This window comes from Cuculus canorus, chromosome 20, assembly GCF_017976375.1.
Source record: "Cuculus canorus isolate bCucCan1 chromosome 20, bCucCan1.pri, whole genome shotgun sequence".
In the NCBI taxonomy this organism is placed as follows: Eukaryota; Metazoa; Chordata; class Aves; order Cuculiformes; family Cuculidae; genus Cuculus; species Cuculus canorus.
Genome location: NC_071420.1, coordinates 2,751,858 through 2,768,279, shown reverse-complemented (window position 1 = coordinate 2,768,279; position 16,422 = coordinate 2,751,858). Strand labels below are relative to the sequence as shown.

Below are 16,422 nucleotides of genomic sequence, written 5' to 3'. Positions count from 1 at the left end.
TTTTCCACCATTTCAAGTATGATTTTATGTGCTGTAGCAGTAACAGGTTCACCAGTGGGCCCTGGGCTCGTAGGGTGCGTGTGGCCCAGGGCCTGCCTGGCCTGAGAAGTCACCGACTTTCATAGAATCACAGAATGCTTTGAGTTGGAAGGGACCTCAAAGCCCATCCAGTCCCACCTCCTGCCATGGGCAGGGACACCTCCCACTGGATCAGGGTCTCCAAGCCCCATCCAACCTGGCCTGGAAACCCTCCAGGGATGGGGCAGCCACCATTGCTCTGGGCAACCTGGGCCAGGGCCTCCCCACTCTCACAGAAAACCATTTCTCTCTAAGATGTCATCTCACTCTCGCCTCTTTCAGCTTAAAACCATCCCCCTCGTCCTGTCCCTGCGCTCCCTGATCCAGAGCCACTCCCCACCTTTCCCGCAGCGCCCTTCGCGTGCTGCTGCCTTAGAAACAACCGCTCGGTTCTGGCTCCCAACACCCTGCTGAGCGCGCTCGGGTTGTCAGCGCTGGGCTTAAACCAGTGCAGCCCAGAAACCAACAAAGCCCTCCCTCATTGGCTGCAACCGTGCCGAGGGCGGGGGCGGGAGCAGCGCAGAGTCCGAGCCGCTGATTAGCTGCTGCGGTCCTGCCCTGTCAGATGATTGGCGGAGGGCGGGGCGGGACCAGCGTGGGGTGCGAGTCTCTGATTGGCTGTCTGGGATCCGTCCTGCCAGCTGATTGGCTGCCTGGATCCCCTCCTGTCAGCTGATTGGCTGCCTGGGCCCCTCGTGCCAGCTGATTGGCTGCCTGGGCCCTGTCCTGTCAGCTGATTGGCGCGGGGCGGAGGCGGGAAGCAAGGTTGCCGCCGCCGCCTGAGGTGAGCGGCTGTGAGGGGCACTGGGGGGCGGTGTGTGTGTGGGAAGGCGATGGCGCCGGGGCTCTGCCTCTTGAAGCGGGTAAAGGACGCGCCCGAGTGCCTTCGGGCAGGCTGGGGCGGCGCCGGGGGTGGCAGCAGCTCCCCGGGGCGGGGCTGGAAGTGGTGCGCGTTTTAGAGACCCCAGAGAGGGGATACCGCCCTTGTGAGACCTCACCTGGAGTCCTGTATCCAGTTCGGGAATCCCCCACGTCAGAAGGAGATGGAGCTGTTGGTGCGGGCCCAGAGAGGGCCGCAGGGACGGTGGTGGAGCCCCTGTGGCGCGGGGACAGGCTGGGAGAGCTGGGGCTGAGCCTGGGGAGGAGAAGGAGCCCTTAGAGCAGCTCCCCGTGCTGGAAGGGGCTGCGGGAGAGCCGCGGAGGGCATTGTTACAGGGGCGTGGAGTGAGAGAACGAGGGGGAATGGCTTTAGATGGGAGGGGGAAGGTTTAGATTAGAAATTGGGAAGAAATTCTTTATGACGAGGGTGGCGCGGGCTGCCCAGAGCAGTAGTGGCTGCTCCATCCCTGGAAGTGTCCAAGGCCAGGCTGGATGGGGCTGTGAGAGCCCCTGATCCAGTGGGAGGTGTCCCTGCCCATGGCAGGGGTGGGACTGGATGGGCTTTGAGGTCCCTTTCAACCCCTTTAATAGGGTGCAGTTACGCTTTCAGAAGGAGGGGCAGGGTGTAAACTCATGTCAGCGATCCCTTTTTGCTAGGAGTTCTTTTACCTGTCGAGGAAGTCAGTGATGAAGCTGAGTTATGCCACGTGTTGGTGGTTTGTTTTGGATGCATGTGTTTAACTCACCAACCTGGGCCTTCATCTGACTTTTAATGACTAATGTATCACAGGGACTCTACCGATTTAAATTTGATCTTTTATTTTGCAGATGCTGAAAACCTGTAAGAAAGAAATGTGTTGTTTAATAAATGCAGTCCCTCTTTTAAGCCATCTATGCCTCTTCAGTACTTTTTAATGTAATAACTTCACCATTTTATTGTGATAGGAAACTAATTTTCTTTCATTATCCTGGCTGAGGAAAATGCAAGATAATACTCCCAGAATAGTGAAGTGACTGACACTTCATTGTCCACTGGATAATTACTGTATTGCTAGTAGAAGAAAACTGTGGGTTTAAAACTTCTTGGTTTTAGAGTCAGTCTCCAGTTTTGTTTTCTCATTGTTATAAAATGAAGCATACAACCTATGGTTGTCAGCTGTATTTTTCTAGTTTGCAATGCCTTGGACCTGAAGCTAATGGGCCTCCAGAACTGAGTGGCTATTTTTGGTTATTAAATATCCTAAAATACTTTTCCCCCAAAGATCTGGGTTCTCATCCCAACAATGTTCACTTTAAAAAACAGAGTCTGAAATGATGGGTGCAGTTCATCTTGCTTTTATTTAAATTGCTGGCGTTACTCATCAGGTGGTGGCAACTCGCCCTTGTTTGTAACAAAGGGCCAAGTCTGAACTGAGGGTATGTGGCATAAATTCACATGTGCCAGTTCCGTTAATATCTTGAACCACTTAGCCCCCTTATCAGGTTAGCAGTCGCTGCTTGTTTTTCTTTGGTGCTGTGTCTCATTTCAGGCTTTTCCTGGTTTTTTCTGTTGACTTGTTAATGCTGTTCTTTATTGCAGTTATAAACCTGAAGTAAACGGGAGGAAGAAGCAGCAATGCCTTCTGATGTGTCAGAGTATACTATTGGGGGAGTGAAGATCATGTTCCCTTGCAAGGCTTACCCCTCACAGCTTGCGATGATGAATGCTGTAAGTAGACTTTGTATTAATGTTTACTAAACTAATAGCTTGTCTTTTCCAGCACCTATCAGCATTTAGAAAACAAACATTAAATTCAGACACTTTTTCTCTGTGGGACAAACGGTTCCCTTGTCTGACAGAGGTTTTCAGTGTTTTGGTATTGTAAGACTAAAGGAAGCAAGCTGGCTCTGTCAGGTATTTCTGTTAGCAGGAGAGTGTTTAACAGCCCCTGTAAGGGAACCTCTGAGCATTGCTAATAAGGCATCTTCTTCCTGAAAGACACAGAGCTAAGCCTTGTTGACCTTTTGTTATTATTAAAGGTGATGGCGGGAATTGGTGTTGGTTTTCCTTTCTTTAATTTTTACAAGACAGCAGGTGCCCTGATCTATTTTTAAAAGTTACTTCTAGCTTAGCTAAAGACGTTTTCTTTGGTTTTTTCCCTATTAATTCTGGTTTTCTCTTGTTATTCTTAAAGATTGTTAAGGGCTTAAATAATAAGCAACACTGTTTGTTGGAGAGCCCTACAGGAAGTGGCAAAAGTTTGGCATTACTTTGTTCTGCGTTATCATGGCAGCAGTCTCTGTATGGTAAGTTCTCTTTCTGTCGGTTCATCAGGGTTTTATTAACAAAATATATGGTAATGAGTTCTTCTTGTTGTTTGTCAGCCTTTAATCATTTGGTTTCAGGAATCTAGCCAGGTTTTTGTCCATGATTGTACAGATTGCCTTATAGGCAACATAAACCAGTAATGGCCAGTAATGTTAAGATTAATCTTCTATTGTGAGGAAATTATATGGCTATTGGAACTTTGAAAGAAAATACTTGTGGCTTGCAGTTATGCAGATTGAGTTGAAAAGAAGGGGTGTTCTTCAGTTCTTCAAGTTGTTATAGTTCTTTGCACTGCAGCTTTTCAAAGAGTGATGATAGCTTGTTCAGACTTTATAAAGGAGCAAGATTTATAATTGGTACCTGAACAAATCCTTTCACCTTAACTGTATTGGAAGTCTAGTTCTCATGTATAGTCTTTCTGGTTTTTAATGGAAGACAAATGACTGTGTCCTTCAGAGAAACCAGTGCCCACTTCATCCTGTGAAAAGGAAGACAGAAAGCTGGAGACCTCACCACCCTGTCGCTGTATCTGTCATTCCCAGTCTAAGAGCAGCGAGGCTGCAACGAGTGTAAATCATGGTGCTTCTTGTTCTTTGAATAGTTGTGAAACGGGAAGTTCTGTAAAACCTGGAAGCCCACTAACAAACACAGGTAACTTCATACACAGGTACCTAAAAAATCTCTTTGGGAAGTAAAATACCCAGGCAGTCGTGTCAGTGTTTTTGCTTTGAAGTCAGGGGCTTTTTTTAACCATCATAATAGCAGAGTGCGACCTGATTCTGCCCCGTTGTAAAACTGTATGGAAGTGGTGGTTAATGGGTCTAGAAATGTCTAATACTGTTTCCCACGTCATGTGTATTTATACTAAAATCGATTTTTAAAATATTGCCCTTATTTAATGCATTCCTGGTAGTGGACATACCTTTTATTTTACTTTTAATTGCAGAATGTAAGGAAAATGCAACGCTAGCTTCGAAATTGTCTGCCAAAAAACGTTTTTCTCTATGTGAAAAAGAGAATGATGATTTTCAAGTAGACAGGAAAAGGATTCGTCCTTTAGAAACCGAGCAGCAGGTGAGCAAAGCTTATTGACAAGGAAATAATCCAGGCATGGCTCAACAAAGCTGTCAAATATCAATCTGTTTCAGAGAAGGGCATAGAGAATAGCTGAGTTATCATAGTTTAGATTGACAGGTTCATTTTTATTGTTACTTATGACAAAGGGGTCAGTTGTTGCACTAAATTGTTCATAATAGTGTGTCCTAAATTACATCTTGCATCTTTAAGCGCCTCATATCCCGTTATATTTATCCCCAGTTGATCTGTAATCTTTCATACAAGTATGATATTCTGGAGTTGAAAGTGCTCTTGCAAATATATATTGGAAATACAAGCAATACTGTGAACATATTAAAATTCTGGTTGATATCCTGTCAAATGTGGTTTTCTTTGGCCTAGTATGTGGAGGGCAATATTTCTGTGATGTTTTCATCTGTGTCAGTATTGGGACCATGTGACCTAGTACTTGTAGTGGGATGTGCACTGTAAATCGCTTTTACATTGCATTAGAATATGGTTGCTTTTGTTTAAGTTTTTAGATCTACTTGGCTTGAATTTATTTCTTCTTTTAGTGTGGAAGTTTTCTGCGTATAGTACTGGAGTTCCTATCAGTTTTGGAACAGTGGGAAATGAAAGAAGAAAAGCTCAGCAATAATTACCCATTTCTGTTGTTATTATTACTGAACTTTGTAATTAAAACTTTATATCTGTTCCCAAATGACTTCTGTGTGGCATAGATTTGATTCAACTATTAATGAATATTAGTGATATACTGTGTTACTGAAAGCGACTCTCTGGAAAACAGGTGAAACAAAATCACCGACTACTAGTGTATGCACATTCTTCTGTCTAGAGGTTTTGAACACAATACTTTTTTTTTTGTTTCGCCAGCAGCTTCGAAAACGTCATTGTTTTGCAAAAGGAGTGCAGATGGTTGATGCTTTAGAAGTTTATCAACAGAGGAAAAATGGAGAGCTGATTGTTCACACTGAAAAAAGTGTGAAAAGCACTACTTTTTCTCCCAAAACAGTAAGTAGTAGAGTAATATTTTTTACATCGGGACTGTTAGTTCAAGAGCAATTTTTAAAAAGTATTTTACTGTATAGAGATTATGCATGAAATGCAGCTTGTTAATACAGTGTCAGCAAACGCTACTTCCAGCTGCATTGCAGCCTTGTGTAAAGGAGCCAAAGTATGTAAGTTCTTTAGAGGTAATATATTGTCATTATCAATAGCGAGAACTGCAGTGGCTTTTATTCTTATCGGTACTGTCTGACCAACATGGTTTGCAAAGTGTGGATTATTTCTGTGAAAGTTGTCCTTTGAGCAGTAGGTTGAACCCTTTCACCCGTTGGCTCCCCAACTGCACAGAATCTGGCCCAGCAATTCAGCCTGTAAGCTTTCAGTACATGACAACAATCGTACAGCAGATATAAATCTGTGTGATATTCCAGTTTATACGAGATTTATGGCATTATGGAAGAACTTGAAAGTAGGACATAGAAATCAAGTGACATCAGAGTTTGTGTGTTTTGTTTAACTTGCCGTTTGTTGTTTGGTGCCATATGGAGTAAATGGAAGGCAGCATTGAATATTAACACGTGTGCCTTCTAGACCTCAAAAAAGTAGCATGGAGAAAGTTTGAGCTAATTGTTAAAATATATTATTTTTAAAAAAGTAATAAATATTGCATGAGATTAAGAAGTAAAATCAGAGGGACTTGCGTTTGGAGGGTTTATTTTGTTTTGTTTGTTTTTAAATCTCCACTTTGCATAGCAGAAAGGTCACGTAAGAAGTTGAGCTACAAATACGCAGCTGTTTCTGCAGCTTTCTGCAAGGCATTTCCTGCATTTCTTGATGTTTGAATGTTATTAATTTTACAGAAAAGTTTATTAAGGCAAAACCGGTAGAAGAAAAAATTGGAGGTAGTAGGCAGATCGATGTCAGATGGCAAAATACGTTAGGATGCTGTAGTTCCCAGGAATGCTATTCAAGGGCTGCGTGTTTGGAAATATCCTTGGTTTCAACAACTCTTTTAATTCTCTTTCTTTCTCTTCCAGCAGCACTTGGTTCTTTTTATATCCTAAATTAGCTTCTATTTTAATTGGTCTGTGTTTTAACTTGGAGAGTTGTTTTCCAGTATGCTATGCTTTCATAAACAGACAAGAAGCCAAAAGCTGTGGTCTTACTTTAAGACACTGGGGGCTAATTTTTTTCCTGACAAATGTGAATCTATATTCTAGGGCGTTTGATGGGAAGTAATTTTTATCAGTTTTTGAAAGCTCCATAGATTATTAAGTAGGATTTGAAATGCTTGGTGCCGCTGACCTTCAGTTGGTACTTTGAAACAGGAAGGCCAGCAGAGTGTGCTGTTGGTTTTCAGATAAAAAGACCTTCCTGTTTTGGTTGTAAAATTTGCTTTGGTACTTTGGTGTGTGTATCTGAAACTTGATTTACAACTTCTAGAATTTTAATGGAGTGAAGAAAAGTGAAAACTCTTGGTATAGATAATCTGACTATTAAATAATAAAATAGTGCATCATAATCTGAGTTTCTAAGAAAACTCTTCATTTTTATATCTATTTAGCAATATGTGAGTGTTGTAATATGCTATCCACGTGTATGACAGTACAGTATACTATTCAACTATACTGTTCACTACTTCTTTAGGAAGAAGTAACCTAAGAAGAAATAAAATTGTTTATTTCTGTTAAATGTCTTTTTAAGAATGGAAGGAGTGTTTATTTCTTTGTAAAAAAGCCCTTTCTTTTTAAGAACAGGAGAGTAAGGTATTGTTTTCCCGTGATGGACTTTAGCATACTGAGAACTTGTTTTCTGTCAAGAAATAATTGCAGAAAGCAAGGCCTTATTTATCCTTAGTAGTTCTGTGGCTTAACCGCACTAAGTTTAAGAAATGGTGAGCATCATAGCATAGGCTGTTAGGAATAAAAATGCTTTTCTAGTGTTGCTTGTGAAATAAGGTCACTGAGGTTGTGTTGAACGTATTTGGGATGATAATGCAATAAAAATATTTTCATAATCAAGGAGATAACCCTTCCTTTGGATAACCTGCATTTTACTAGACTCAATCCTGTGCTTAAAGCAAATTTATTTCTTTGTCAAGTGTTCCTTTTTGTAGCCTGAGAGGGAATGGATTGTTTGTTGTAAACACAAGAGAGGTGCTGCCTAGCAGTGCTGCATCAGAACACCTGTGGATCTGGTGGGTGAGGATTGCCCAAGGTGACTGCCTGCCCTTAGCTGCTTTCAGTCCAGAGCCTGGGAATCCATTTCTGCCCTTCTGCTGTTAATTCTGGCAAGAGAAGGCAGTTCCAGTGCGAGTTTAGATGAGAAATTGTACCCTAGTGGTACTCTCTTGATTACTTCTGTCAAAGCATACAGTCTGAGAAACTGGGGCAGCTGGGTTAAGGAATCCCCATTTATACTAGGTAAAAAGTAAACAGTAAATGGAGAGTAGTGTAACAAACACTTGGGGTATCAAAAAACAGCTGTGAAAAGAATCTGTCTTAATGTGCTAGCCCATTGCAGTTTAACATATTGCTTACAACCTTCACAATGGAGTTTGAGTGACTTCTGTTACACATTCCAGGAGACTGGCAGCCTGTTACAATCAGGGTCTGGACTCCAAAATAGGCTAATTTACCACTATGGGATGAAGAAAGTTGCGGATTTGTATTACACGCTCTCACCTGACACCGTATCTGATCCTTTTCCTGCTGATTGACATTTTGAATGAGCTCTTTGAAGCAAGTTCCAGCTTAATTAAAACGTTTGCTTGGTTAGCAGTGATCTGTGAAAGCCTGTGATAAATATTGAACTGGGTTCACCTGCTGGTTACTGTGGGAGGATAAACAGCTGCTTTGTGTACTTTAATCAAGAGGCTGCAGCAGCAGCAGAATACTGTCCTTTTTGAGAGCTTATAAAGGAATAGTTGAAAAGCTCTAGTAATGTCACTGCTGATATCTTAGTAGATTGTGCTTGCGTGATATTTCACACAAGAGGTATTCACTGCTGTATCATTTAGATGGCTTTGTAACCGTGAAATGCAGATGAAGATATGAAGAACTCCTCTTATCTCTTTGTGCTGCAAAGATCATAGCCTCAGTGTTTGTTTAGTTCTATTTTACACGTAGGACAGGTTGATGGACTTCATTATTCTTTCTTTTAATCGGACTTCCACGTTTTTGCCATATAAATATTGATGTGATAGGTTGCTTTATCTACTCCCTGACCAAAGTAAAAACAAGCTGGATTAGCCTGAGGTTCATATAGTCTGGTATCTGATCTCTAACAGCATCTGTTACTGGGTGTTTCTGATTAAATACTGCAAAGTAGAGAAGTATCTTTTTTTTTTTTTTCATTCCACACTCTCAAAAGAAAATCTTTATCCCAGGTTTAAAGAGATGAAAAGAGATTTAGTTCTGAAGCCAGAGGGTATTATGAAACAGTTTTCTATTGTCTTAATATTGTTTCTAGTCAGTGCCCCCTTCCCAACTCTTTCATAAGTAAATTGGAACGTTTTCTAGTTTTATTACAGTATAAACAGATATGTGTGTTACAAGTCTGAAAATTTGTACTTTGAGGCAGCTCTGCTATGGGAACTGCCGTATTGGAGTTATCGCTTTGTTCAGCTGGAGAGTGTTCTCTTTGCTGTAGTAAAGGCAGGTTAACACCATGTCACATTGTGCTATGCAATGTATATACTTATTTGAACTGCATTTTCCTGTTTTTAGAACAACTTTTGCAAAATAGCTGCCTGATTATTCTTAGTATTTTTCTATTACTTTTATTTAGAAAACTAAATGTGAAGCTTAGCGTTAGCAGAGAAATGTTAGTGATGTGATATCATCTTTGAATTCTGTATATTCTTTTTACCTCTGAAAACACAGTCTGACTTGAGTTAGAATTGAAATATAAACGTGTTCTTAAAGGCTCTACACAGTGAGTAAAATTCGGTTATACTAATTATTAGTGTGGTAATGTGGTTTTCATTATTTCAAAGAGCAACATAGAATCTAGTTGTTAGAAATATCGAGGTACAATTTGCATTGCAGTTTTCTATGAGAGTACAAACCCAGTTGAGCATTGCCACATATGTAACATATACCATATGTCAGCTGTTTCCTGCTTTGCTGTTGACAAGGGCCCCATTCATAACTCTTCTTTTTATCCTTTCAGTGAATAAGTAATTATTCAATATAGAAGGCAGGATATTTGGAACTGGCTATTTCATGTGGCAGCACACCGTAATGAAATCTGCTGTTACTGGCAACCTGAGAGGGGAACGTAACAATTCCAGCATGGGTGTAACTTTATCTGCTTTGAGGGCCTGTTTATTTGGCACATCAGTGAACCTTTTATCCCAGTGAGTGACAGCTCCAGAAGGGTTACATTTACATGCTTTCTATCATGTATTGTAATATTTAATGGTGGACAAGGCTGGCTGGGACTAAGGGTAATACAAACTTGCTTTTCCTGAGAGTGGAGGCTAAAAGACAGCTTGATCTGTAGAATTGTGGTGTAACACACGGCATGACTTAGTATTTGTTTATGATGGATAATCTTACTGATTACAATTAAAAGTGGAGGAAGGAGCGGATGTTGTTACTTGTGCTGTCACCTGAAATCTAAATTCAAACTCTTTTTACGTTAGAATTTGTTATTTTTTTTTATGGGAGGTGTGTGTGGACTCTGAGTTATTTTTTCCTTGCATCTTTTCAGACTAATTTTTACAATTTCACGATGGTTCTAGTATTTTATATTATGAATGATGGTGCTTCTCAAGAAAAAAAAGTCGGCTTTTAACAAATATTTTACAGGATAAGGTTCTGTTTAGAATTATTCCCTATTTTGTCTTTTATTCTCATAGTTACTAGATGGCCTTTAACATAATGGCATGCAAACATGTTTCTAATGGAGAATGTATGATGTCTGTTTCATTTGCAAAGAGATTTCTTTAAACTATCCAGGTTTCTTCTGCTTGCTCTAAGTAAAAATGTGCTCAGTATTTAAACCTGGGTGTCTGTTCCCAAGATTTCTTCATTTAAGGTGCTGGACACTTCTTGGTCCGTAGCAGGCGTGTCCTTTTTTCTGAAGCTTAAATGTGAGAAGTTTATTTGCAAGTATTAACATGTGTAAATACTCCACTGGAATAACAGTTCTTTCCATGACTGGGTGCTGATAAAAGTTGTATTTGGTGAGCTGGAAGTTTAAGATTTTCAGACAGGAGGACACGGTGCATATGCTTTAATGTTTCTTAACTTTTTGCAGTTCGATAAGCCACCCTGGTGGTTTGACAGGCTATCTTGAGCTGCCCTAGAGGGCATTTCTGAACACACCATGAACAGATTTAGGATGTTCACCTTTTTTCTGTTTTGGATTGCAGTCTTCTGGTCCTTGCACTGAGTGTTCCTGTTCTTCTGGGAAAGAAACTAGCAAAGATACAAGTAACACAAAGAAGAAGGAAAATGGAGAGGGAAGGTTCATTCCCAAAATATTTTTTGGAACACGAACACACAAGCAAATAACCCAAATTACCAGAGAGTTGAAGAGAACAGCGTATTCCAGTGTCCCTATGACAATTCTTTCAAGCCGGGATTATACCTGTATTCATCCGGTGGTATCTAGTAGTGGCAGTAACAGGAACGAAATGTGTGTAGAATTGCTGGAAGGAAAAAATGTGAGTAGTTTTGCTTCAGAAAACAAGAATTCATTTGAACATATTGAAATGAAAGGTAGTTGAACAGTTGCAGTGGGTGACACTTTTCATTTCTTTATATTGTGTTGGTTAAATGTCTCTGGTAATGTGGTTTAAATTAACTATTAATTGATAGAAATATTGATACATTGTATCAAAACAAATAAACAATGATAGGAATAGTATTTACGACTGGTAGGTTAATATTCTTAGTAAGACTTAAGTTGTCTTTGGTTTTATAGAAGAAGAAAGGAGTGTTCTTAACAATGTACATACAAGTACAGTACGCATACAAATGTGAGTTTACCTGTTTTCTTGGACTTGATGTGTTTTTCATTATTGTCCAACATAGCAGCAGGTAGAATTCCCTCCAGCAAATAGTCAAAGGCACTTAGCAACTCAGTGAACTTGAGCTTACTTGTTTTTCGTTATTTTTTCTAACCGCTATCTGTGCTTATTTGCTTTTAGGGCAGGTCTTGTCTTTACTATCATGGTGTTCATAAACTCAGTGAACACCATGCCCTGAAGTCTGCACATAGGATGTATCAGGCTTGGGACATTGAAGATCTAGTGAGCCTGGGAAAGAAGCTTCGTGCCTGTGCATATTTTGCAGCCAGAGAACTGATGGTGGGCGCGGATATTGTATTTTGTCCTTATAATTATCTCCTAGACCCGCAAATACGGGAGAGTGTAAGTATATTTGTAAGAAGACTGCAATAACTGAAGTTAAAGGGGAGTTAGAAACATAACGTTTAGTGGCTACAATCAACTGAAACCTGTTATATATCCAAAATATTATCTGCAGAATAATTCCTGGATTAAAGAATTTTTTCTCCCTCTTACTTCCCTCCCTTTCCCCGAGATGAGCATTTCCATATTCCAAGTAATGGTTCCTCTGGTCATGTACTTTAGCTGATCAGTCACGTGTTTTTTTTCAACCAGTGGAAAAGGAAACCTTGCAAACTTTACATTTATTTGGTTTATGGAAGGTGTAGTATGGTGAGGTAATATTCATCCAGGCTCAGATAAGGCTTCCCCCCTTCACAGTTATTTTCTGCATTACAGAAATTGGATCAAAAAGCTGAAAACTTTCTGTTGCTTCCATTGTGATGCAGAATATGCGCTTTTCTTACTTGCTGTTTCTTGTTAATGTCTTTCAATCTGTTTTACTAGATAATTTTCTTTTTTAGATGGAAATTAACCTTAAAGGGCAAGTAGTCATTTTAGATGAAGCCCATAATATTGAGGACTGTGCTCGGGAGTCAGTGAGCTTCGGTGTTACAGAAAATCAGCTGAGAGCTGCTCGAGAAGAGCTGGATTCAATGGTCAATAACAACATCAGGCAGTTGAATCATGAGCCCCTACGGGCTGTGTGCTGCTCTTTGATAAAGTAAGACAACTTTTTCCAATTCTGTTGCATCAATTAATGTTTTTTAAAATTACTTTTAGATTCCTTTTGCTGATACCATTTACTGGTTGCTGTGTTGCATCAGGTAAAATGCAACAGAAGTATTCTTCAAACTATGCGGTCACCTGATGTGTGTTCATTTGAGGAATCCAGAGAGGTTTGATCTATTTTTGAAGTAAAACACTCTTGTCTTAAATGGAAGTCTTGACTTTCTGTTTTTAAAATTGTCATGCTCTTGAAGGAGGAGAGGCACTGATCTTTATGGGGCTTACTGTCCTTGTTTGTGAAATTCTTAAAGCCCATCCAGTTCCAACTCCCCTGCCATGGGCAGGAACATCTCCCACTGGAACAGTCTGCTCAATGCCCCACCCAACCTGGCCTTGAACACCTTCACATATTTCACATGCTCCCATTTCCTTATTTGACAAATAGCAATAGCTTTATTTTGTCAAAGCAATAATTAATTCACATCTATACAATGCTTTCAGAGCCTTGAAACAGGTTGGAATCTGTTCTTGGAACCTGATTGGAATTTGATTGGAGCAGATCCTTCATAGTTAAAAGTGAATTTAACAGTCATATCCTTTGTTTTCCCTTTTAAACACTTGAACTTGAGCAACGAAATAAGTGTCTGGAAAACTGGGGTACTTGCACCTTCTCGGAAGAGACTTGAAGTCTTTTAGGGAATTCGGGTGGCAGACTCTGAACAGAGCATGTGCCATCCGTTTTGAATTTCTGATTGTTCTCAGCAAAAGCTGTCCACGCAGAATTACTGATCATTCTTTCTTCCTGGACGATGTCAGTGAATGTGGGTTTAATGATTTGCTTTTATACTGAAATTGAAACCAAGGATGTGCTAAATCTCTTAGTGCCTGCGTTGTTGGAGCATAAGGATTGTGGAGTTCATTGCATAGAGAAATATGGATCATTGAAGGAGTGGTTTTGAAAGCAAGGGTTGATCAGTAAGACAGAAAGAAGTTGCAAAAAAACCAGAAAATGTTCTCTGTTTCTTTCTATACCTATAGAAGAAAAGGTAGTAAGAGCAAAAAAGAGGATAAACCTCAAACTGTGGAGATAGAATGGGGAGGGGGAGATCTGAGCAGAAGTGGAAAATTATGAGAGCAAAAGCAAATGGACAGGGGGCAGAAGTCTGGGGATGAGGGGAGAAGCAAGGGGTCAAGGACAAAAGTCTTCTGGGTGGAGTGAGAACGTAAGAAAGTCAAAACAATGTCAGGAGAGTCTGTCACCATTTGAGAATTTGGGGTTCAGCACTGTAGCCCTTAATTTTTGAGACTTTCTGTTGAGGGATCCAGAGACCGAGAGTTCAGAAACGCACAGCTAGTGATACCTTAAACAACAAATTCCGCAGAATAAAAGTGAATAATGACACAAGTGGCTTTGAAGTTAACTGAACTCTGATTCAGTGCATGTCAAATGGTCGTTTTGTTGCATTAGTGGTTGGTGAATGTACCAAGGCAAGTAGTGCACAGTTTTTCCTGTCTTTATTCTGAGAGTTAATGTTTGTGTCACAGGTACGTCACTTGATTTTCTTTCTTGCAGCGGCTAATTCTCCTAGCTTGGATATTTCAAATGTTAAGTTTTACTAAAAGATGAGAACAGCGTGCCTGGAGACTTGATTGCCTCAAGCTTTTTAACCTTTTCAGGAAAACTAAAGTTGATTGTCTTGGCAAATCTGCCAGTGGCATGAAAAGTGGTTGTTGGGAAGCAGAAAACTGGGCGTAAATATGCAGTAATTGGTAAAATGCTGTTGAGTCATGACATGGTTTTGCCAAATGCATGGCTAATTAGAAAAATCTTGTTTTGGTTATAAAGATTGCTTTGTTTCATAGAGTAAGCTGCAGCAACAATGGGATTTCCTGGTAGGGAGAGGAGGAACAAATGTACTTTCTTGAGTTGAAGGCCTACTTGTAACATGTTGAATTGAAACCAATTTTCACTTCAAAACCATAGATATCTTTCTGGAGATCAAGCTAATTTTATTTATGCTTACTGCTCTACTCTAAAAATAAATTAACAGGTATTTTAAAGGCTTTCATTTAGATGTAATTGGATGGAATCCATTCTAGAATTTGGGGTTTTTTTGTTGTTATGTAAGTATTAGGAAGGTAATTGTGTTAAATTTGTGGTTCCATTTATAGCATGACCATTTCAAAAGTACATTATGATGTTTGAAGTTCCTAATAGGGAAACAGAAGTTTTACATTTCCTGAAATGTTTTATCCCTTGTAAATCTGTTTCATTCTGCTGTAGTAGCTGTTTCCTAGTTTTAGTTCCAGGTCTTTTTGATGTTACATTGGAGGAAATGGGGCAGAGTGCTTCCCTGGGGAAAAGTGATGCCTGTGTTTAGTGTTCGTCATTCTTTAATAAGATAAAGTAAATTACAGCTGAAGAAGTGATTGTCATGGTAGTATTTATGGGGTTTTGCTTGCGTTTAACCTGGCAAAAAGAAAGGGTTTTTTTAAATTGTTCTGTTGATCAGATTATTTGCAGTGACAGACCAGGAAATCTACTGAAACAGTCAGTAACCCTTGCTGCTTTAGTTGATAACGATTAACTGATTTTACAGGTATGTATTTTGAACCATTGTAGAAATGACAGCTGTCTTTCTGATGCCTCCTGCTGGTTGATGAGACAGACAGCTTCGGCATTTCCTGAGAGAGAGGAAGCCTGCCTGCTTTTCTAGATGGAGGGATAGTCTTGTAATACTGCAGGGATGATGAACACATTCACTTAGAGAAGATTTCAGCTCTGCCACAAATGAGATCATCTGCATGTTTAGTTCACGTTTTTAGAAAATGCTATCACAATTTGCATTGTACATACAATTATAATTCTCCTCAGATTTTGAATTATAGCAGGGTTACAAATACTTGTAGGTGAGTTAAAATATGTGCTTTTTACTGCCCCATTTTTTCTTACTGTGTATAAATATTAAAAGTACTCATTTCCTGCCTCAAGGTTATTTCTTAATAGGAAAGCCTGCCATCGACAGGGATGATAAACCAACTTGCGTCAGTTAGAGTAATAATGAGTGGTTTTAAAAGTACAGCAGAAGTCTTTCTTAAATGAGCTGCCAAGTTGTATCCTAAAAGCAGATTATGTTTTAATCCTTTTTCTTTAGAGTAAAGATGTTGTATGGTGATAAAATAGAAATGTATAGGGACAAATTTTCTTCTCACTTCAGTGATCTGCATCAAGAGCTGTTTGATAGAAGTTAGTCCAGCAGTGGAAAAACTGCCATAAGGAAAAGCAGCATCTCTCTACTTAGCTGTAGAAATATATTTATCATCATAAAAATCTGGTGCGGTTCATAGGGTTTGGTTTGTACCTGCAAAGTATCTCTAAATCTCTAAAATTAGTGCTGAAATTATTTCTGATTTCTCTGTTTTGTTTTTTTACAGCTGGTTACGGGAGAGCTCTAGTGAACTTGTAGAAAGAGGGTATGAAACTTCCTGTAAGGTTTGGAGTGGGAAAGAAATGCTCACCGTTTTGCACAAAATGGGAATAACTGGTATTACTTTTCCCATTTTGCAGGTAATGTATTCTATATAAGTGAGTACCAGAGTGCATAATAGTGTTGTTGTTAATCTTCTTAAAATATACATAAGTTAAATGCTAACACATCTTTTAATTTACTGCAATATTGAAAAGCTGTCTGAAAATGATGCCTGATGAAATCCAGAAATAATCTACTTGAGCTATTGGAATTTGTGGAGAATCAATGTTTTCAAGGATATAATTGATCATGTCCAATTAAATTGAACCAGGGATAGTTTTGTCTGTTTTATCCATCTGCATTTTTATTGACTGTTGGAATGTAATTATCCTATTTTCAAGTATATCCGTCCTTTCTGGGTAAGCCAAATATGTTAAAAGCATTACTTTTCCTTTGCAGTTCTGTCTTCGGTCTGCCTTTATAGATACTTTAGCTTAACTGTTAAAACAGTGTGCTGA

At 39.7% G+C, this 16,422-nt stretch overlaps 1 protein-coding gene across 2 annotated transcripts in view; it reads left to right on the top strand.

The window, feature by feature from the left end:
- The first annotated feature begins 2,550 nt into the window (after positions 1–2,550).
- BRIP1 (BRCA1 interacting helicase 1) overlaps positions 2,551–16,422 on the top strand; it is a 53,246-nt gene continuing 39,374 nt past the window's right edge. Inside the window, exons 1-9 of one of the 2 annotated variants that reach the window (XM_054085162.1) lie at positions 2,551–2,665; positions 3,132–3,243; positions 3,722–3,916; positions 4,212–4,339; positions 5,216–5,353; positions 10,728–11,021; positions 11,508–11,729; positions 12,230–12,429; positions 15,870–16,002. In XM_054085162.1, coding sequence (XP_053941137.1) covers positions 2,573–2,665; positions 3,132–3,243; positions 3,722–3,916; positions 4,212–4,339; positions 5,216–5,353; positions 10,728–11,021; positions 11,508–11,729; positions 12,230–12,429; positions 15,870–16,002 — 1,515 coding nt within the window. In that variant the 5' untranslated portion in view covers positions 2,551–2,572. The remainder of the gene's footprint in view (positions 2,666–3,131; positions 3,244–3,721; positions 3,917–4,211; positions 4,340–5,215; positions 5,354–10,727; positions 11,022–11,507; positions 11,730–12,229; positions 12,430–15,869; positions 16,003–16,422) is intronic. The other variant, XM_054085163.1, reaches the window with a different exon arrangement.